Here is a 23463-nt window from a genome sequence, read left to right as displayed (position 1 = left end):
AGATTTGCAATCAAGTCTACTTTGGCTTTATCCACTTTAATTCTCTTTTTTGAGATAACATGGTCAAGTACTATGCCTTCTTTGATCATGAATTGGTATTTTTCTCAATTAAGCACTAAGTGTTTCTCCTTACACCTTTTTAAGATTAGTCTTAGGTGATGTAGGCACTCGGAGAAGGTGGAGCCAAAGATAGAAAAATCATCCATAAATATTTCTAGAAATTTCTCGATCATATTAGAAAAGATGTTGACCATGCATCTTTGAAAAATAGATGGAGCATTATATAAACCAAAGGGCATGCGTCTATAGGCAAAAGTTTCAAATGTACCGATAAATGTGGTCTTCTCTTGGTCTTCTAGTGCTATAGGAATCTGGTTATAGCCGGAATATCCATCAAGAAAATAATAGAACTCATGTCCGGCTAATCTTTCCAACATCTGATCAATGAATAGTAGAGGAAAATATTTTTTTTTTGTGACTGTATTCAATTTTCTGTAATCAATACAGGCTCTCCATCTAGTTTGGACTCTAGTCGGCACTAACTCATTTGCTTCGTTTTGGACCACTATTATCCCTGACTTTTTAGGCACTACTTGAATTGGGCTAATCCATGAACTATCTGAAATGGGATAGATAATTTCATTGTCTAGTAACTTCAGAATCTCTTTCTTCACTACCTTCTTCATAGCTGGATTAAGTCTCCTTTGGGGGTCTCTAATTGGCTTGGCTTTCTCTTCTAAATAAATTCGATGTTGAACAATTGAAGGGCTGATCCCTTTGATGTCAGCCATGATCCAGCCTATGGCTTTCTTATTCTCTCTGAGGACAGCTAAAAGTTTCTCCTCTTGGGTTTGATCTAGGTTTGATGCGATGATTACGGGTAGGGTTTCTGATGGATCTAGATACGCATATTTAAAGTGCTCAGGGAGTGTTTTGAGTTCTAATTTTGGTGTTTCCTCAATCGATAGCTTGTGTATTGATTCATCCATCCTTACAAGTGGTTCGACAGGTGGTTGCCATTGTGGATAAACTCTCTGATCACTAGATGGAGAAATTTCATAAGCCATTTCAAATTCTTGATCTGATCAGAGATTACAGTCAAAATCTTCTTCCTCTAGGTCAATGGTCTCATAGATCTCATTCTGGATAAGGTTTACATCAACGAATTGGTCCCTTTTGTTTTGAAGATTGAAAATATTAAGATCAATGGTCATGTTTCCAAATGAGAGCTTCATGAGTCCATTGCGACAATTGATTGAGACGTTGGTGGTTGCTAAGAATGGTTTTCTTAAGATTATTGGGATGTGATCTTTTAGATTAGACACTGGTTCAGTCTCGAGGATCACAAAATTCACATGATAAATGAAATTGCTGATCTTGATTAACACATACTCCACAACTCTCTTGGAGACCCTCACTGATCGATCTGTCAATTGCAATGTGATTTTTATAGGTTTTAATTCTCCTATCTCCAATTTTTCATAGACCGAATAAGGTAAGATGTTCACACTAGCTCCTAAGTCTAATAAGGCCCTATCAATGATGGTTCTCCAATGACACGAGATTGTCGGAGATTCTGGATTTTTGTACTTAACAGGCATGTGGCTCGACAGATATGAGCTCACACTGGCCGTCAAGAAGGCTTTTTTGGGAATATTGGTGATCTTCTTCTTTGTGCATAGGTCTTTGAAGAATTTAGCGTATGTGGGAACTTATTGGATCATGTCTAGAAGAGGGATATTTACTTTCACTTGTTTAAACATCTCTAAGATTTGATCCATATGGACTGAATGTCTGTTGGACCTAAGTTTATTTGGAAAAGGAGCTATAGGATTGGTGGGTGATGTTTTGACTTGCTTAAACCCTGAGATGGATTCTACAAGTGGTTTGGGTGGTTTGTTAATCTCTGTTGACTCCTTAGACTTGTCTGTCTTCTTAAACTTGGTCTGATCGGTCACTTGCTCATGAGATGGTTTAGACAATGGGTCATCTTGATCTTCAGCTGTATCGACATGGTTGTTTATTTATTTTTCAGACCTTAAGGTGTGAATTGCATTTAATTGATTGATCTGGACTCCTTGTTGTGGTCCTTGATTGTTCTGGGTCTTAGGATTAGCCTTGGGTTGACTCGGTAGTTCATTTTTTTCTCTTTCACTCATAGTCGTGGCTAATTGATCTAACTGCATCTCTAAACGGGCAATAGCCTGGGTGTTGGAAGTTAAAAGCTGGCTCGTGGTCTGCATGAAGTTGTTTAGTGTAGTGTTGGTGCTAGCAGTCGATTTTGTTAGGATTTCTAGACTCTTTTTTGGCGAGTTAAGTCTTTAATCATTACTGAAACCTGGTGGGTTATTTGATGATTGAGTGAATCTAGGGTTGGGCTAAGTGAAGGCAAATCTATTTGAGTTTGACCCTTGTGATAAAAAAAATTGAGATGATTCCTCCATCCTGGATTGTACGTTGGTGCATAGGGGTCATTTGTGGGTCTTTGATAGGCTGCGCTCACCTGTGCTATTTTGTTCTCGGTTGGACCCATTAAGAAAAAATATCCTTCTATTGTGTGGTCTGTGGCATTACACCCATTGCAAGTGAATGTGGCAACTTGGTTTACTTGGATGTGTCCTTGAGTTCTAGGGCCTCTATCCTATGGATCAAAGATGCAAATTTAGTTTCTTCAGCAAGAGAAGGTTGAACTTGATATACACCCCCTTTGAAAGTGTGAGTCTATCAGGTTTCCTAGTAATTTTCATTGTAGGCTCTTTTCTGCTAGGTCCTCTAGAAATTATCAGGCTTCTATAGGCTCTTTGTTCATGAATTGACCCTGACACATTGATTCTAATATAGTTCTAGAGTTTGGATCTAGTCCTTCATAAATAATTTGGCACAGCCTTCAAGTTTCTATTCCATGGTGTGGGCATTGACTCAAAAGGTTCTTAAAATAATCAAAGCACTTTCAAAAAGACTCATCGGGTAATTGGTAAAATTGATTAATTTCATTCTTAAATTTGACAGTCTTATGATGTAAAAATTTTTTTTTCAGGAACACTTTAACAAAACCCTCCCATGATGCTATGGATTGGTTAGGAAGACTGTATAACCACTTTTTAGCACTATCCTTGAGGGCAAAGTTGATCAACTTAAGTTTTACAGCATCCTCATGAGCTGTTGAAGTCGCATCGTGGCGCATACTTCCTCAAATTCTCTCATGAAAATGTATGCATCCTCGATTCCGATAAATTTGGGAAGTATGTTTATGATCTGAGGTTTAATTTCAAACTTGGCATCAGTTTGTGGCAGTCGGATACATGAAGGTTGGGCTGATCCAATCGGATAGCAAAGGTCTTTCAGTACTCGAAGTTTATGTTCGGGTTCACCCATGGTGGGCTTAAGGTCTACTGGACTCGATGCAAAGTTTGGATCTATTTTCACTAATCGACTAGATTTCCTTGTTCAAGAAGCAATTTGAGAATTTTTAGTTATTTTTATTATTTTTTTTAAAGAGAAGAGGAAAGAGAGATAGATGAGAAGAGAATTCTAAAGATGAGAGCTTAAGGAGTTCTAAACCGAGAGATGATAGAGAAGAGTGTTTTAATTAGGGTTAATGGTTGTAGGTTAGTAATCAAGTTATACAGTCAATCCTAGCTAAGGGTAATCCTAGATCTAGACGGCTCTTAACTGCCAAAGTTGTCTTTGAGCACTTCAGATAAAAGACTAGCCACTCAACTGGCCAGATAAGTGTAAAGTTGATGGGGGTCCCCCGTTGCTTTCCTTAGTCACCAACTGAGTTGGCCAGATAAGCGAACGGAACTAATTAAATAATCACTTTCCTTCATGATGTAATCTCTAAATCTTTTTTTTAGACACCAGTCAATCTGACTAATCCTAATCCGATCCAACTCTTAGGATCCCTTGTCCTATTGAGCTCGAGAGTCCTTAAGGGCCAATGTCTAATTGATTTTAGGTTAAGATTTAGGTCAATGCAATATGTAGGATGGTGGTTTGTGGGCCAAGGAAGGGTGATGAAATCCCCACCTTATCTTGTTTAGGATTTTTGTCCTTAAGATGTTTTATGAAATTATGTAATGCAAGAAGAAAAGGTGGCCAGATTTGGTAGTCAGTCAAGAGTAAATTGATTTGTTTCACTTTTTAGATTTTGTGATTAAGTATCTAATTCCCTAAGTAGATTATGAGGTGTCAATGTAGAGATTTTTTTTTTTGGAAGAAAGTAAGTTTTACTAAGAAACTAAGCAAGTTAGAAAGCAAATAAAAAGAAACTAAGAATAAGACTATTTTTTTTTAATAAAAAAATAATCGTGTTTCGATCCCCGGCAACGGCGTCAAAATTTGATTGCTATCGTAGGCGATCAAGAATAAAAAACCAACTCAAACTATATAAATAGGGTGAGTCGGGATCGTTTCCACAGGGATCTAGGACGATTGTTTTTCTTTTTTTTTTTTAAAAGAAATAAAAGAGAATTGATTGTAGAAGGATTAAAGAAAGAATAAAATAGCAAGAATTCAATTGCAAATGTGAATTAATTTCTGAAAGAAAATAAGTCAGAAAGATAATCCAGGAATTTCGAATCCACCGTGCAAATTAGATTTTTTTTTTTTTATGTTGCAATATTGATTTTTGTGATTAGAGTATTAGTATAGCTTATCTCTAAGGGGTACGGACTGTATCAGTAGATCATGGCTCATCCTATTAGAGTATAAACTATCTAAATTTAATTACAAGATATAAGGTTTTAATCTAACATACCACGATTTCTTTCTCCTAGGCACTTACTGTATTCAGGGATCACGGCACGTCAGTAGATGGTTTAGGCCGTGTAGGCTAGATCAATATCTCAGAATAAAAAGATATGAAATAAAAGTACAATTTTATTGCATAAAAATTAAATACATAAAAGAAAATAAAAATCCGTTTACAAGCTTCATTGTATTCCTGGATTGAAGGAATTTAACCACACATCAAGATCTCTAGCTTCATATTTTCTCCTTTTTCAAGATCCAAAATAAAAAATTTTTGTTCTGCTTTGCTTCTGTGCTCTCTCTGTGCCTCTCCCACTCTTAGATGCCTTTCTCTTGTAGCCTGGTCCCCTTCTTATAGGCATTATAGGCCTCCATAGTCTTAACCGTGTTCAATCTCCTACTTTTTCACGGATTTCTTATTTTTTTAGGATTTAAAACCTTACGGCTTCTCTGTTCGTCGCGTATTAGGCGTCCGTTTCGCGTTATTTCCATGGGCGCACCACAAGTCTCAGTCCTTTCTCGTTTAAACTACGCCATACATGAAAACCCACGTCCACCTGCTTGTTGTGAGGACCCAGGCCTATTCAAATCTCACGCACCAAATCCCATGCACCCAGGCTTCTTCTCTCAGCCTCTAAAAATTCAAACATAAAAAGCCTATGGGTCCCTCCTCATTACAACCCCCCTCTCTCTTCCTTTAAGAGCCACAGGACCCATAAAAAATTATTTCTTTCTTTTTTCCTTTTTTTTTTTACTTTTATTCATTGAATTCTTGTCGGATATCCATGAATAATTGCGTATCGTGCGCTTGACGGGTCTGAATTTGGATATGAGCTTCATAAGACCGTTTGCTTGTTGATTTACGATTAAATCTTATAATCAATTATTTTCTGAAAAAGAACATAAAAAGTATCAAATATAAAATAATATGACTTAAATATTAAGGATTTTAATACTTTTTATGTTACATTTGATGCACTGATCAATATAGTTGACAGGGAAGCATGTGAGAAATTTATTAGCAATACAGCATTGGGAAAATATATACTTATATATTATTGCAATTTTACTGGTGCTTTATTTGTACTCAAGAAGAATGGAGTGCATGCAGATCTATCTTTCACATGACTGCGTAGGACTACTATAAGCTGTTGATCTGTAGCTTAACAATTCTACAAATTCTGTTGATCAGTATTAGGTGATGACCTTTTTCGGCTGGTTATATTACTTTCTTTGTCCATATTCTCTGCTCTGCACATTTCTTTCTGGCACAACTAAATTTATGAAGCACTTTTGAATTTATTTTCAAGACTAATTTTTTTTTAGGTATTTATATGTTCGGTGGGGTACGGAGCTGTCAAATATGGTGGTATTTGTTGGTGAGAGCGGTGACACAGATTATGAAGGATTGCTTGGAGGTGTACATAAAACCATCATACTGAGAGGTGCATTTAACCTTCCTCCAAGTCGGCTTCATGAGGCTAGAAGCTATCCCTTACGAGATGTCATAGCATTTGACAGCCCTAATGTTGTTCAAACTGAGGGCTGCAGCTCCAATGACATACAGTTAGCTCTGAGCCAGCTTGGGGTACTGAAAGAATAGCATGGAGCACTCTTATCATGAAATTACAAGGTAACAAAGATTATTATATTCAGCAAGTTGCTGGAATTGTTTCTTTTCTGCTTAACCTGTTAATATGTTTGTATTCAGAGCTGGCTTTTCATAAAATTTCGTGACTATGCAAACTCAAGGCCTTTGTTATGAAATCTTATTCGGTGCTACTGTAGATATCAATTATAGACATGAATTTCTGTCAAGCCAGCTCAAAATCAAACTTCTTGACTTCTTTCTTCTGCTGTTCTCTCATATGGTTCTCCGGTGCTTCACCTAAGAGGACCTCTCTGGCTTCTGTGTTGCTACCTTTAATGATCTTGCTTCTAGTTTGTAGTTGCCCTCTTAATAAATATCAGAAGAAAATTTCAAAATTTGTAACCAAAATAATGCTTCTTTCATGGTTGCCTGAAATGTATTTTCAGCTGGGCATTAAGAGAATATTTCCTTGCATCTCAAGTCAAAATACAAGAAGAGCCTGATGACATTATATAGAAACTTTGGCAGGAAGCAAAGGATCTTCTTGTCAGCCTGCTTAGAAATCAAAGTGGACATTATCGAGCAACCTCTTTTACATACAAGCATCTTGATGATTGAAAGCTTCTATAAGCCAGTTATATAATAATGTACTAGGTGCATTGTCCTTAATAAATCAATGTTTGACAGCATTATGACTAGTGCAGAAACTTTATGATATTGTCAAATGCAATACTTGAATGACTATGTATGCAACATAGCTTGAGGCTCATCAAAACTTGATTTTCTTAGATATCATATTTCCTCCAATTTGCTATTGGTGGATCAAAGTTTCATAATGTTATAGGAGGCTCCGAAATTGATATTTATAATTCACCACTGCATTGATGATTTTTGAGTTCCAGGGTTATGCAATGAGTCTTGAAGGCTGACTAGTGAGCTGAGCCATCATTTCCTTTTCCCCTCTTAGTCCATGAAATTTAGGAGCAACACCTTCAAGGTTTCTTGTGACTTGCAAGACTTGTAATGAACAAGTTTTGATGTTTTTGCATGCGTAAGTCAGAAACCAAAAGGTTAACTGATGTCCAGCCTACAACATCGAACTTGAAAATCATGCATGAATTTGGGCTGATTGGAGAAGTGACAAATCTTGAAATGGAACATGAGACGTTAAACTACATTTTCTTTTTTTTTTTCCCAAAGGTTATGGATGTTCTCTATGGTTCCAAGGGTGAAGCCTATAAAGTAAGATCTCTTCTTGCGGTTTCTTTTCATAGATTTTCTCCTTGTCAATCTTCTGCTCTAACCTATATTGAAGTTTTTCTAAATTCTTGTTGGTTCCTGCGTCTAACATCTAATTGAGGCTATTTTAAACCTTCATTAGGGGTAGTGCTGTATCTTTGTTCTTCATCTCCCATGCTTAGCTCAATGTTTGACCGAATATATGCTTCTGGGATGCACAAAATCATCTTTCAACTTAGAACTCTGTTTTTAACTGTATCTCAATATTCCCATCTCTTTCCTAATTGAAAGGAAAACAACAAGAAAAAAACATTTTCACCTTTTTTATCATCTTTCCAGATTACAAGAATATAATGAATCGAATTCATCTGAAATCACTGGTCCTATGGCAGCATTCCTTGTCTAGAACAGTTTTTTTTTTTTTTTTCTCTCTCCTTTTTCAGGCACTCAGTTTTTCAGATCTTATTAATTATTCACCACATCTTGTTTGCTAATCATATCTAAATAGAGGGGCCTCATCATACATTTTAACTGTCAGCAATTATAGAAAAAGGCTAATGAAGTGGAAAAGATGAGCAAGTCATAATTTCAACTTTCAGCTTGCTTCTAAGCCTAAGGATCTACTCTTATGCCAAATTATATCATTCTTGACTTTTAAAAGTGATATTAGTGCTCCTAATGTCACGTATGGCATGCACTATGGTTTTCAAATAATTAGTGCTCATGTTCCGTGTGTGGGTGAGGTATGGCTAAGCTGTCTTGTTTTAGCCTCGATCACCATGGTCTTGCATGCTCATTTAGGCACACCCGATTTCCACGAGCTGCAGAAGTCCAAGGTTTTATTTGTTAACAGGGTTAGAGTTTAGAGGTCTCCTGTTCTTTGATGGACATGCCGGAATGGTTTGAAGTGAAGTTTCTACCATCCACTGCATAGATAGCCTAAGGTACACCTTTACATGACAAATTAACTGGCAAATCAAGTTAAAAGGATGCCCTCTTATCTGATGAGTCAAGTTCTGAGAGTCGCGAGCTCGACGAAGAGGGATGTCTGAAATCTCTAAGCTGAACATGTTATGCAACAGTGCATGTGAATCAGTCCAGGTGATATGCTTCTTTTTTTAAGAAGAGAAAAATTGCCTGACTAGTGTTATGCTGATTGGCTATTTCATGGAGTCTTTCTTGATGACGTGATTTTCGCTGGAGCATTATAAGACAAATTCAAGATGCAATTTGGTAACCCACCAAATCAAGCTGCACCTGATTCAATTTGATCAGGCTGGTTCTATGTTGCAATAAGTTGATTCAACATGATCCACTTGGATTATCTCCATTTGATTAGATTAGACCTAATTTTACAGTAGCCGAGAACTCTCTTCTCTGTGACGCAACTAAATTGATGCTGAAGTGGCAGGAATCACTGTTAAACTCTGCCTTGTTCCCACAAGTCACACTATGAAACAGGAATTAACATTTATTGAACACTAGTTTGTTGTAACTGGGATTGCAAATGACTGAAAATCTTGGAAGACTCAAGCTTGGCTTGATTAGTGGCGCATCTCCTGCAATTAAAAAAATCGAAACAAGCTCGAGCCTCATACCATAACCTGGTATCGTCGATTGGCTTGCAAAAACAAGCATGGCCTCAGGCACGGTTTCAGAATTAGAACATCTCTCTTGAGAGTTTCCAATGGGTAATTCCAGTGGAGGAGGAACTTGCCTCCCAAATAACCAAAGCAAGATTTCGCTCACTTTTTGGCAGCCATAGCTTGATTCCAAAACAGAGTTTTTCTTTTGTGGAAGGAAAAGGAAGGTGAAAGCCACCTAGCCTGTATTCAAGAGGTAAAGAAGATCAGAAACTTACAAGTTGCTATCACAGTGCTGGACCCAGAAACGACAACCTGACTTGAGACCACAAGACTCACGGGAAGCAGAGGACAAAAGTCGAAGACAAATATTTCAGGCGATATAAATGTAAAGCAAGAAACAGGTTAACAGAGACGATGATTGAGAGGCTGAGTTCCTTCTTTCTTTTTTTGGGTAAGAAGAGGTTGAGTTCTTTGAATCCAAACCTACAAACCTAAACGACAAATTTGTTGACTGCAAGCAGTAGCAGTGTTTTCAGCTGCACGCAACCCCAGTTACCAGGCATGACATGTAAATGAACACTCATATCAGGCCAAAAAAAAAACATGTAAATGAACACGGTTGAGGTTGGCCATCTGTGCCAATACGGCAATACCCGCTTGCTTCCGTGTCGCACTGCCTTACGTTGCATGTCAATTCTTTTTTGTTATTGGTGGCAGAAGCACGCATGACATGTTCAAAGGATCAGTTTTAAGAAGGCTAACCCTTGCAAGGCACTCAACGGCATATCAAGTAATCATCGAGGAATACACAAAGAGAAGTGTTTAATCGCGCAAGCTTTCAACGTTTGATTTCTTAGACTAATAATCAAAGATTAAAGACTTTTTTTTTTTTACTAACCCTGTCTAAAATTATTAATTATTAAACGAATTATTCTTCTGTTAAAAAAAAAAAAGTTTGAAGAAAGTATCAATTTGTCAAGCTACTAATTTGTGCCAAATGACATGGGATCGATTCATGCCTTTATCTATAGTGTTACCCTTCACCATTACCTGTGCCTTTTTATTAAAAAAAAAAGAGGTTCAAATTATAGCTATTTTGGTGGGGATTGAAAATTAGAATAGTTAGTAAAAGAACGCTAGTTCACGGCATACACAGATCAATACATATCCAACAGATGCAGCCCTTACAATATCTATGTGAGGCACCATTTCTTTTCCTTTTTTTCTTTTTGGAGAAGGCATTTCTTTTTTGTCGCAATTTTTCTTCATGACTTTCTTCTATTGCAAAATGTCTTAGAAAGCTTCACCAAGCTTATTCATTGGTGTCAAGGGCTTAGTAGGCTTAAGTAATATCACCTTCATCAATCTTTAAGCAATGCGTGAGCTATGTCTATCAAATATAACAATTGTCTCGATAGATCGATGTCTGTGATAAGCCAAAAACTTCAAACTTCAAAGCATCTCAAAGTGACAAAACTGACGGACCATAAACCTCTTCTATGTAAAATGCATAACTGTTGGATTGACACCTATACTTAGGTGTGTTATTGACATGTGTTATGCTTGTATTCTAATGTGCGAAATGGTACTACCAAATATCACAACTATACTGCCAAATATCATAATTGCATGACTAAATAGATGAGAGAGAGAGAGGAGAGCCATCAATAGCATATTCACCTAGCAATAGTTCTTATTAAGGCCACATTTTTTACCGTTAGTTCGTGGCCGACAAAAGAATCATAGACACAGGAAAGGTTCCTGATTTTAGCACTAAGGGGGACTATCTACTATTGCAGCCCCACTATAGACGTTGGGTGCAAATAGGACCAAGCCAACCAATTTGTGTTGGCATCCCATGTGGGTTCGAGCCTACCAATGCTAACAAGTCAGATTGGACCATTCATTTACAAAGTTAGAACGGAATGGCAGGTTGAGAGAAGACAAAAACTCATCAAAATTCAATATCATATGGAAACTTATTCCACAAGTCTCGGCACTTTTTTCTTCTCCAAAACCCTTGAGAGACATAATCAAATTAAGATATCGTAATCTCATATCAAGGTAAAATCACAATATAATCATGTTTTATTATTACTAGGGATGATAATAGGTCAAATATGGGTTGCATCGGCTCACATCCTACTTCATAATTAAAAATTCTATATCTATACCCACGTGTATCTACATCGGATTGGGTCAGATTGGGTCAAGTAGATATACGGATCAGGTTGAATTAGATAGATAAAAAAGATTGGATCAGATCGGATATATATAAAAATATAAAATTATTATAATTTTATAAAAAAATATATATTAAGATTATATCAGATTGGGTTCAGGATGGAGTATACTATCATCCGTACCAACTCGAACCCACTTCGGATTTTTTTTTTAGAACTCAAATCCATCATGAATTCTAATTAGGTTGGATAAAATCTATCTTATTCAGATCAGATCGGATATCCAATGGGTCGGTTAAAATTATCATTCCTAATTATTATGATTTGATGTAATTTATGATTCCTACGTTTATACCAATCTTGTAAGTACACGTGCTTAATTTAGCCAAGACAACTAATTAGGTGCAGGTAGGCCCAAGCTGCAGTAGACATGACTTAGACTAGTTTGGACTAAAGTACATGGATCTACTGGTTGAGTTTAGGACTGGAACTGAGCTTAGGCTGGTCCGAAGCCCATCGAGCCGGGCCGACTTTGGGTCGGACTTCGGACTAGGTCCGAAACAGTTCAGACCGGGTTTAGACTTAAATATAGGGTCCATTTGTCTTTCGGACCAGACTCGAGCTTATCTTTGGCCCGGCTCGGACCCAGCCCGAGCCCGAGCCCGAATGTCAGCCCGATCAGCATCCCGAATATCTGGCCTGAGTGGAGAGGGTGAGGATCGAATCTTCTCATACCACCAGCACATCGGGAAGTAGATGGAGGCCATCCTTCGTGCCCTCGCCGGCACCCGTCTCCGTGTCTCCATCATGGTCCCCAACCAGGTCTTCCCTCCCTCGTCGCAAACCAGTCCCTCGCCGATGCTTGGCTTGCCGCCAACCTCCTCCCCTTCTACCCCAGACCCGCATCTGTTTCCTCCTCGTCGGCAACGGGATTCTCTTCGACTACTCCATCAATTCCACCTGGCCCTCCTTGTCCACGCCATAGCCAACCTCCACCGTGCTCTCTACACTCGCTCCATCCGCAACGTCAAGGTCGCACCACCCTCACCATGGATGCCCTCAAGACCTCCTTCCCCCCCCTCACCAGCCATTTCCGCGATGATATCACTGACGCCGTTATTCGCCCCTCCTCCGCTTCGCCGATCGTACCCGCTCTTTCTACTTCATTGACATCTACCCCTACTTTGCCTAGGCCTCCAGCCCCTCCTCTATCTCCCTCGATTACGCCTTCTTCTGAGGCAACTCCGCCACCAATTACCTCGATCCTAGAACCAAGCTGACCTACACCAATCTACTCGATCAAATGCTAGACCCTGTGATGGCACCCATGGCGAAGCTAGAGTTCGACGGAGTCCAACTGGCCATCATCGAGTCTGGATGGCCATCGCCGAGATCGGATATGCCGGATGGGGTTGGATAGGGTGTAGGAAGCTTGGACAATGGCAGATGAGGGGTGAGAACATGGGGGCTTGTCCGTCGTGGGCAAGAAGCGGTGGGGTTTCGGGAGCGAAGAAGTCGGGAGCACTCCTTTGCAGCGGGCTGGCCCAATCGGATTTGGGCTGGATTCTGGCTCGGGCCTGAATCTTTTAGAAAATTTCGGGCCCAAGTCCGATCCGAAGTTCGAAAAAAAAATTCAGCCGAGCTCGGATGGGGGTATAACTCGGCCCGGCCTAGCCCACTTCCGGCCCGGCCTAACCCACTTCCAGCCCTAGTTGAGTTGGTTTTCAATTTGACCCGGGATGCCCAATATAATTATGGAGAACGAGCTTCCCAACCCCCAACTGTCATTTATTCAACCGCTACCTCAACTACATTAGTTCTTGAGAGTGACATGGAACTCCCGCTGGCCTTGAGCATCTAGACATTGCGAGAGTGGACAGAATGTTACAGATTAACTAGATTTTTTAATCCAAAAGGAGGAGAGCACAAGGAATGAGAAAAGGAAATTAAATAAAGCAATTTCTGGTCATGTTGATATACTCTATGGGACCCATCCGGAACTGCTGCTTGGTACTTGACACAGATTATAGACATTATTTGCTCTTTCAAGTCTTTATCTAGACCATTTTTGAAGCCTAATTTTTGTTGTAGCGACCATCATCAACTGCTATTATATGTAATACCAAACAAATATGGTAAAATGATGGTACTCCGAGACATTAGGTTTACACCAATTCAAAAGAAATTATTGGATAAATATAGCAGCATTCATTTGGTGATGGCATACCCTCGAGATAGCATTTTTTTTTTTTTTTAAGAAAAATGGAAGTTGGAGGGGGTGATCCGGCACATCTATTTTTTTGGACGTGATCATAGGACCCCAATTTTACTGGAGAATGTTCAATTTAGAACCGAATTTGGATGAATAAATGGTCTTTTCCGATCATATGGACGAACTTAATGGATGAATACGTTATCTCAATATCATCTTTTTTTTTTAATCAATAAAAATATTTATATTTATAATCTTTATATTTGCTGGAACAATCGGTTATTCTCTTTGATGGTTTTTTATCATGGCAGCATAAAGAAGTTGGTATTGGTCTAAATTTGCATTCACTTCCAACCAAATTCGACACAATGTCATCTAAAGTGCTAATGGGATCCAAAAGAAAATGACATAGCACAAAAGACTTCCGATACAGGAATGTGAGGTTGCCTAACCCAGCCGTGGATAAAAATTGAGCCGCCTTTTAGAAGAATAGGTGCACCCTGGAGCTGGTTTTTTTTTTTTTTTTTTTTTTTGTTTTTTTTTTTTTTTTTTTTTTTTTTGCTGTTTATATCCTGCTTTGCTCTGGACTGTGGAGAAGTGAAACCAAGAAGTCCCAACCGACCCCCTAATAAATGAAACTGGTGGGAGGGTAGTTGGTAGCTGCACTTAAATGACCTAAAAGGACCTAACTGCAACCACCCCACACAGCCCCGCTAAACTCGTGAACAAAAGGCCTCGCCCTCTGTCTTCCTTGTCCCTCTCCCACATAAAGAACGCAGCTGTGCGTTTATTGGTACTCCCTCCATCGGAGAAGAAGGATAGGGAGGAGTTGGAGTGGAAGAAAACCAGCAAGGAGGAATAGAGCCATGGTGGTGGAGCCTGAGGTCCAGCACTTAAGCATGGAGGAAAAGGCGCCAGAGGAGAAGAAGAAAAAGAAGCAGAAGGAGAAGAAGAAGAGGAAGAAGAAGTATGGTTTGGTGACCTATGAGGAGCTGCCAGAATACATGAAGGAGAATGAGTACATACTGGGCTACTACAGGGCGGAATGGCCTGTACTTGATGCCCTCCTCAGCCTCTTCTCTTGGCACAATGAGACCCTCAATGTGTGGACGTATGAGCTCATGACTCTTCTCTTGAAATTGATGTTTTAACTTTGTTTTCCATTAGTCTATAGAGGAGGTTTTAACTGAATTACTTGCGGATTTTTGTGTAATTGGTTTAGGCATCTACTCGGGTTCTTTCTGTTCTTGGGATTGACACTGCTGCATCTCAGACATCATGTGCCCCAGGTGGCAGATCTCCTTGGCTATCTTCCTTGGTTAGTTGTTTTTCCTTCTTATAAATTGACACATTAATAATAATTGTTTTTCCCAATTATTCTGTCATGATGCTTGAGGAGATGACTACTTTTGCTGAAATTTTGATTATTGTGGACGAGCTTGGGATATGCCTAACTAGATCTACAAGAATTCCATTTTATTGTTTAGTATCCTTTAATTTGTTTAACTTTTTCTATTGAAATATTAAATTAATTCTCCCTTGCTGTCCTTGTTATCTAGGTGTTCAGTTATATACATACATACATACATACATAGATACATACATACATACATACATACATATATATATATATATAGCGAGAGAGAGAGAGAGAGAGAGAGAGGATGGTGTTTTATATAACACTATGGTGTAGGCATAGCCTTGATCCATACAGGTGGTTAAAGATATGAATGGATTAGCTAATTATTGGATTTGAGGATTGTGAACTAATGTAGGTGGTTGGATTAGGTGTTGGTTTAATCGAGCCTGAAAATTTGAGTCGAAGCTTGCTCTGGTCAATTTGGATCCTATTAAGTTGGATTTACAGCTTTTTCCTAACTTCTACTGGATGAAATTGGGTTGACAATTATCTTAAACACAAATTTTAATATATCTATACATAAATCACAATAGACATATACAGATTGAGCCACTTAAATTTACTGTAAATATATATTCTATGTTTATCTGAAAACATATATTCTAGACTTTGTGCCGATTCTTTTGTTCAAGTTTAATGATCCTAATCATTCTTTTTAATATTAATAAAATATAAGTCTATTTTTTGCATTAAACTAAATAAATATACATATTAATAAAATAAATATTTTATATAAATATAAAGATATATTATTTTCTAAATAATTATGTAATTAACAAAAATAATATTTTAAAGATGATATATTTTTAAAATAAAGAAAGTATCCCATGCAATGTGCTAGTTATATATTAAGTATACCTCTCCTTGATAAGTACATGCACATCCCTAGTAATTTAGAATATTTGCAAATTAAATTCTTGCCATTGACTTCCATCAATTTTTCTTAAATGAAATCTGCTGCCAAAGGGAAGGTAATCAATATACTCTTTATTCATGTTTCAAAAATATGGAACAGCTCATGGTTGATTGGATGCTGTGGATTAAGTTGGATAATGTAATACATGAAAATTTATGGGAATCAATTTTTTGAAAAAAAGAAAAATCTGTTGGAGAGGAATCTGAGGATTAGTCTGTATTTTTAATTTAACAAGAATATTAAGGTTGCACTTGGAGGAGCTCTAGCTAGGGTTCAAATCCCAGGTATTGCTCAAAAGAAAGAGAATTAGGTTTGGCGTTTCTTTAGAGCAAGTGACAGAAGATATGCTCATAATTATCAAAAATTGAATTTTGCTATGTATGTTAACACAACCTTCTTTGTTAATGCTAAATTTGTTACTTAATCATGTTCCCTATCTTTTAACCTTTTTAATCATCTTTTTCTTAGTAAAGGGTTCTATACCAAGTGTATTATATGTCTTTGTGTACGTTGGTGCAGGTCTATTACGACGACTGCAGTGGAAAACATCTCCAGTAGTCTCCTCAGTGTAAGTCCATTATATCTTTTAACTTTATATGGAAAGAAATATGAGGGAAATGAAAGCTAAGACCATCTCAGAGAACCAAAGTCAAAATGCAAAGTTTCCTTCCCACAACCTTCACTTGTGATAAATCATGCCTCTAGGTCTATTTGGATAATCCTATAGGATTAAACTGAAAATCCTGCAGGAATCGGACCTATTGGCTCATCTTGCTTGTATTTTCTTAGAACATGTCCAAACGTAACTCGAATCCTAGATTTTGGGCTGCAGAAAACCAAAAAATATATAAAGATCATTTTTTCCCCACGGAATTTGGGTTGGATGGTATTTAGTTGATATAGCATCATACTTAAATAGACAGCTTAATTCATGAATCCTATAGAAATTTTAGCCCAATCCTGTAAAAATATCAAAACATATCCTTTGTCATTTATGAACCCTAGGATTACTTTTTTCAGCAGGAAAAAAGAAGAGAGGGACTTGAAAAAATTTGTGTCTATTTAAAACAACTAGTTATTTATTAAGCTAGACATACAAAGGGTTTGGCTATAGACATTTACGACCTCCTTGAGCTGATACAAAATGAAGGGGGTGGCCTGAACGGAAATCGGTGGGAGCAATTTAGGTGTTCTCACACAATCGCCCAGACTAGAACCAATAAATAATTTTGAGTCCAAAAGATTCCCAACACAACGAGTAAAAACCCTTGTACACAAATTTGTAACGGTGATACCACATCAAATTTGTAACAAACCAATAAAAACCCTTGTACATCGTGTATTTCATCGATTCCTGTGGATAATACCCCACACTATCCCTTGTATTTCACCGATTCCCGACTTTTGATCGGTTTGTTACAATGGTGACTTGGTGTCACCGTTGCAACAAATATTTATTACTCCAACACAATAGCTTTAGAGCTTTTCACAAATTCTGGAAAGATTTTACAACTGATTATGTTAAACACTTTGCTGAATTCAACACTTTTTTCAGCCCTCAAAGACCTTCCAACATTTCCATGATAGAACATTTTACAGCTCTATGAATCACAATCGCCCCGAACGTTCCTTTTTTTTTTTTTTTTTTTTTTTTTGGAGGTTTAAGGGAGGCACACAGCCACCCAGCATTTATTCAGAATCAGAAAATTGGGAGAAGAATAAAAAAAAATAGAGTGAGGTAGGAGTACAGAGAAGTGGATGGAGTAAAGGAACAAATAAGAAAAAAAGACCTATAATCAACCAGAGTCTGATGTGCTATAGAGATAAAAATTATTAAGCTTCGGATGGACGAAACAGATCACCAACTGCAAAGTTTTTCCTGCAGCTTGGGAACCTATAACTCACTTCCATAATCTACGCAATCTCAGTTCTGTAGATGTGAGCCAACTAAATACCACGAAGTCTATGTAACCTCTGTGTCCATGAGCATATATAATTCCAGCCTCCAAGGCTCGTTCGTAGAAAAATGAAGAGCGAAGAACCAAGAAAAAAGAAAAAAAAAAAAATCACCAAGAAAATCAGAAATCAAAACCATTTAACCGAGTCTCCATGGCTGAAACTTAGTCTACATCGTCGTTCATGCATATAGATCGATCAACCTAATCCAAGTTTGTCCATGGCAGGGAGCAGCAGCATCCATCAAGCTGGAGGCAACCATATCCTCCCCCACCTCTGCTACCCCATCCAACCAGCCTCCTACCGCAAGATGGCCCTTCTTCATATTCCTCGGTGGCTCCATGTTCTGCCTCCTCTCCAGCAGCTTTTGCCACCTCCTCTGCTGCCACTCTCACCGCCTTAACCTCTTCCTCGCTCGCTTCGACTACGTCGGCATCGCCGTCATGATCGTCTCCTCCTTCTTCCCCCCCATCTACTACATCTTCCAGTGCGATCCCCACTGGCAGCTCACCTACCTCGCCGCCATCACCGTCATGGGCTTTGTCACAGTCTTCACCCTTCTCTCGCCGCACTTGTCCACCGGAAAGTTCCGCTCCTACCGAGCACTGCTCTTCTCCGGCATGGGCTTCTTCGGCATTGTGCCCGCCGTGCATGCTGCTGTTGTGAATTGGAGCGACCCTCGGCGGAACATCACACTGGCTTATGAGTCGGCCATGGCATTGTTTTACGTGACAGGAACCATATTCTACGTTAGCAGGGTGCCCGAGCGCTGGAAACCGGGCCAGTTCGATCTCGCCGGCCAGAGCCACCAGATATTCCATGTGTTTGTGATCGCCGGTGCATTGGCACATTACGGTGCAGCACTGATCTTGCTCGAGCATCGTGACGAGGTGGGGTGTGGTGGAGTTGTGTGATATTGATATGAATTGTTAGTAGGTTGTACGTTGTCATTGTATTAATTTCATTATTGATCGAGGTTATAGGTGGAAGGAAGACAGAAGGTTGTTCAAACATTTGTTGAAGCTTGTACTGGAAATTGAAGATAAGAGTTATTAAAAAAAAGATCGGAAGCTTTGGATTTTTTCTTATCGATTTGTTTTGAAAAATTTCGTCATTGATGTTTGGAGGCAACGATAGTTCTGCTGCTGCCTGCCCTGCAATGAGCTACCGCGAGAGCGCGGAACAAGCTTAGCCAGGAGATTTTATGATTTGGTGGTGGCCAAAAATTCTAATCCGACAGGCCGCTAGATTGCTGATTTCAATTGGTACCAGGGTTCTTTCTCTTCTGTGCATTCTGTTTTGTTTTGGGTCTACGATTCTAATGTTTTATTTACCGGCCCATCAGTGAAGTTTTGGGTGGGTTCGGGTGAAATCTATTGTCTATTTAGGTTAACGATGGGTTGAGCGTTTGTTTGTAATTGAATTTGAAAGAATTTGGATCCTTGATACGATACTCTATATATAAAGCTAAAACTATAAATAATATTTTTCAACCAGCCATGAGCCATTTTGCATGAGATCCTAAATTATTACAATTGTGATCATTTGTACTTCAAAATATTTAGCTCAATTATTTTCCACTTTCTGTATCTCAAAATCACTGTATGAAATTCAACGACATAGCACGCCAAATAACATCTAATGTTCTACCAATCGATTTCACAGAGACGACCCTCCATTGGAATTTGCCGGTGTCCTTTACCTTCTCAACTCGGTCAAGGGAACGGAATTTTTTCTTTGGATCGGGGCAGGATTAGATTTACGCGGCGCTTGCCGGAAATGAAGGATATCCCTCGAGTCCTTTTCCTAATTAATATAAAAAAATATTTATATAAATAATCTAATTTTTAACTTATTTATCAGATCGATGTAAAAATGATAAAATATCATTTTGAATGACGTTTTATCATCGTCACGTCATCCCCCATTTTCCACATAGACGATGCCAAAAAAAAAAATTAAAATTAAAAAATATCAAATAATATGACGTTTTTAAAAACGTCATTCCAAATGGAGTTTTTAAAAACACCATATTATTTGGCATTTTTAATTTTTTCCCCAAAAAAATAGAAAAAAATAGTAAAAAATAGAAAAAAATAAAAATTTTAAATTTATAAAAAAATAAAAATTTTAATTTTGATAAAAATAAAAATTATCATTTCAAATTAGTATCCCCATTTCAAAATATTTTTTTAAAAAAATATCTGAAAAAAATTATTGTAAAAAAAATTAAAAAATACCATAAAAAAGAATTGAAAAGAAATAGAAATTATAATTCTGAATTTTAAAAAAATAAAAATTTTAATTTTAATTCAAATGAAAATCATCATTTCAAATTACAATCTCCTTTTCAAATTATTTTTTTAAAAAAAATATCATAAAAAAAGAAAAAAATGAGAAAAAAATAACAATTATAATTTTGAATGAATTTTAAAAAATAAAAATACAAATTTTAATTCAAATAAAAAAATAATTTTAAATTATTTTCTCCATTTAAAATTAAGTTTTTTAAAAAAATATTTAAAAAATATTTAAAAAAATCTTTAAAAATTTAAAAAATAAAAAATACCATAAAAAAGAAAAAAATAGAAAAAAAATAAGAAAAAAAAATAAAAATTATAATTTTAAATTTAAAAAAAAAATAATTTTAATTCAAATAAAAAACATCATTTCAAATTACTTTTCCTATTTTAAATTATTTTTTTAAAAAAAGATGTTCAAAAAAATAAAAAAATAAAAGTGCCATAAAAAAGTTAAAAATTTTAAAAAATGAGAAAAAATTATAATTTTAAATTTAAAATGAATAAAATTTTTAATTTTAATTAAATTAAAAGACATCATTTCAAATTACTTTCCCCATTTCAAATTAATTTATTTAAAAAATATTTCAAACAAATTAAAAAATATACCTAAAAAAATTTCATAAAAAATAGAAAAAAATTGAAAAAATGGGAAAAAAATGAAAATTATAATTTTAAATTATAAAAAAATTAAAATTTTAATTTGAATTCATTAAAAATAAAAGAAAAAAATGCCATAAAAAAGTGAAAAAAGGGAAAAAATGTGAAAAAAATATAAAATATAAATTAAAATTTAAAAATAAAAAATAAAAAATAAAAATTTTAACTTTAATTCAAATAAAAAATGTCATTTCAAATTACTTTCCCCATTTCAAATTATTTTTTTAAAAAAATATCTGAAAAAAAGAAAAAAATTGGTGTAAAAAAATAAAAAATACCATAAAATAAAAGGAAAATGAATTGAATTGAAAAAAAAATAGAAATTTTAATTTTAATTCAAAAATAAAAATTATAATTTTGAATTTAAAAAAATAAAAATTATAATTATAATTCAAATAAAAAATGATAAAAAAATAAAAATTATAATTATAAATTAAAAAAATTAACTTTAATTCAAATAAAAAATTATCATTTCAAATTACTATCCCCATTTTAAATTAATTTTATTTATTAAAAAATCACATAAAAATAACTAAAAAAATTAAAAAATATTAAAAAAATATTAAAAAAATAAAAAAGTAAAAAATAGAAGAAAACGCCAAAGAGAATGGCGTTTTTGAAAATGCCATTCCCTTTGGCATTTTTGAAGCATAAAATTCAAAAAAAAAACCCTCTCTCTCTCCTCTGACGTTTCTTTGGCATTTTCTCCTCTCCGGCGGCACGGCGGCAAGCTCCCGACGGCGGTGAGCTCCCTCCTCTCTCTTTCCTCTTCCTCTCTCTCTCTCCCACTTTTTCCTTGGTCGCCGGCAACAAAGGGCCGACGGCGGGCCCACGCGCCTCGGTAGCGGCCCCCCGCGGCGGGCCCCAACCCTCCCCTCCCCTTGGCCGGTCCCCTCCTCTCCCTCTTCCTCTCTCTCTCCCTCTTTTTCCTTGGCCGCCGGTGACAAACGGCCGGCGGCGGGCCCGCGCGCCCCTGCAGCGGCCCCCCGCGGCAGGCCCCGACCCTCCCCTTCCCTTGGCCGGCCCCCTCCTCTTCCTCTTCCTCTCTCTCTCTTTCTCCCTCTTCCTCCCTCTCTCTCCCTCTTTTTCCTTGGCCGCTGGCGACAGACGGCCGGCGGTGGGCCCGCACACCCCGACGGCGGCCCCGACGGTGACCCCCCGCGGCGGGCCCCGGCCCTCCCCTTCCCTCGGCTGACCCCCTCTTCTCTCCCTCTTCCTCTCTCTCTCCCTCTTTTTCCTTGGCCGCCGATGACAGACGGCCGGCGGCAGCCCCCCGCGGCGAGCCCCGGCCCTCCCCTTCCCTTGGCCAGCCCCCTCTTCTCTCCCTCTTCCTCTCTCCCTCTTCCTCTCTCTCTCCCTCTTTTTCTTTGGCCGCCGGCGACAGAGGGCTGGCGGTGGGCCCGCGCACCTCGACGGTGGCTCCCCACGGCAGGCCCCGGCTGCGGCCCCCGGCGGTGGGCCTACGACGACCCTCCGGTGGCGGGCCCATAAGGCCCTGCAGCGCCCTTCTATTTCGATCCGCGGTGGCGGGCCCTGACGGTGGCCCTCCAGCGGCCGGCTCTGCGGGGGTCCGCCACCCTCGGGGCCCGGCGGCCCTCCGATGGCGGGCCCGTGCGGCCTTGCGGCACCCTTCTATTTCAATCTTTTTAATTTTTATTTTTATCTCATTATTTTTTATTTTTATTTTTATCTCATTAGATTCAGATTTATTTTAAAATTCGATTCGATCATAATTTAAAAATTTTAAAATATATTGCATTTCATGAAAACGTAGACCTATCAGTTGATCAATGTAGAATATTCTATAGCTGTTGGTGTTAATTGGTGGCGATTGATGTTGATCCATATAGCTATGCGCCTTCGTATGGAGCAGTCGTTGCACCAGATATGAGATATACGCCGTCACCATATGTTCCACATATGCCATCACCGCATATTCCGCAGATGTCATCACTAGATGCTGCACAGATGCCACCGCCTTGTGATCCACAGATGGCAGTGCCTTCTTCTTCCTATATCCCTCAGATGACATCATCGGGTACCAGTTGGCCACATGAGTGTGATACTTTCTTTTCAGGCCCATCCGTGTATCCAAATGAGAGGGTTGAGCGGATCGCTCAGTCCATAGATGATCCGACAGCATCAGTTATTCCTAAGCAGCATGACCAGCAGACTTCCTCCACTGATATAGGGGAGGAGCCATCACAACAGGAGCAGGAGTAGCCGTTGAGGACCTTCCTGAGAAGGTCCAAGCGACCACGAGCACCACGACATCCTTGTGGGACTTAGTCTTTTTTAGATTTGTACTTAGTATTTTTGAAACTTTTATTATACTATTTTTTATACGCTTGATATTTTTATTCTATTTAATATTATTAATTATTAATTTTATTTTATATTATTTAATTTCAAGTGATCGGATATTATGCTTTGTGGATATGGTTATACATACTCTAATGTGTCTCAGAACATTAGGAGAGAAAAAGTTATGCTAAAAGGGATATAAAAATTATAATATAAATAATAATAATATATCGGATAATTTAATTATGAGATGAATATGACCGCACTGGTACATCTCATTCTGGTACAGACACAAACAGCTACGTATGTTGCGATATGGGAAAAAAAATTTAATTAATTTGAAA

At 37.8% G+C, this 23463-nt stretch overlaps 2 protein-coding genes across 4 annotated transcripts in view; both read left to right on the top strand.

Annotated features, from left to right (window-relative positions):
• Positions 1-7098, top strand: part of LOC105039053 (probable sucrose-phosphate synthase 1) — a 29911-nt gene extending 22813 nt beyond the window's left edge. For 2 of the 3 annotated variants that reach the window (XM_010915029.4, XM_019848459.3), the window contains 2 exons: positions 6079-6385; positions 6790-7029. In XM_010915029.4, coding sequence (XP_010913331.1) covers positions 6079-6355 — 277 coding nt within the window. In that variant the 3' untranslated portion in view covers positions 6356-6385; positions 6790-7029. Of the gene's footprint in view, positions 1-6078; positions 6386-6789 lie in introns of all 3 variants that reach the window. The other variant, XM_010915030.4, reaches the window with a different exon arrangement.
• A 7184-nt stretch (positions 7099-14282) lies between these two features.
• LOC105039052 (heptahelical transmembrane protein ADIPOR1) lies at positions 14283-18941 on the top strand. The gene is made up of 4 exons (XM_073244029.1): positions 14283-14674; positions 14786-14881; positions 16419-16467; positions 18083-18941. Exons 1-4 carry the CDS (start codon positions 14430-14432, stop codon positions 18767-18769), a joined length of 1077 nt encoding a protein of 358 aa, XP_073100130.1. The 5' UTR covers positions 14283-14429; the 3' UTR covers positions 18770-18941.
• The last annotated feature ends 4522 nt before the right edge of the window (positions 18942-23463 follow it).

Source organism: Elaeis guineensis, chromosome 1 (assembly GCF_000442705.2).
Source record: "Elaeis guineensis isolate ETL-2024a chromosome 1, EG11, whole genome shotgun sequence".
NCBI classification, from domain to species: Eukaryota; Viridiplantae; Streptophyta; class Magnoliopsida; order Arecales; family Arecaceae; genus Elaeis; species Elaeis guineensis.
Note: the sequence above shows the minus strand (reverse complement) of the source record. Positions and strands in the feature narration are given on the sequence as shown.

Bases quoted from the DNA above. Each gene is read 5' to 3' on its own strand.
- LOC105039052 (XM_073244029.1), top strand. From the start codon at position 14,430: ATGGTGGTGGAGCCTGAGGTCCAGCACTTAAGCATGGAGGAAAAGGCG. The intron at 14,675-14,785 runs GTATGAGCTCAT...TAATTGGTTTAG, and splicing joins GAGACCCTCAATGTGTGGAC to GCATCTACTCGGGTTCTTTC. The intron at 14,882-16,418 runs GTTAGTTGTTTT...ACGTTGGTGCAG, and splicing joins CTCCTTGGCTATCTTCCTTG to GTCTATTACGACGACTGCAG.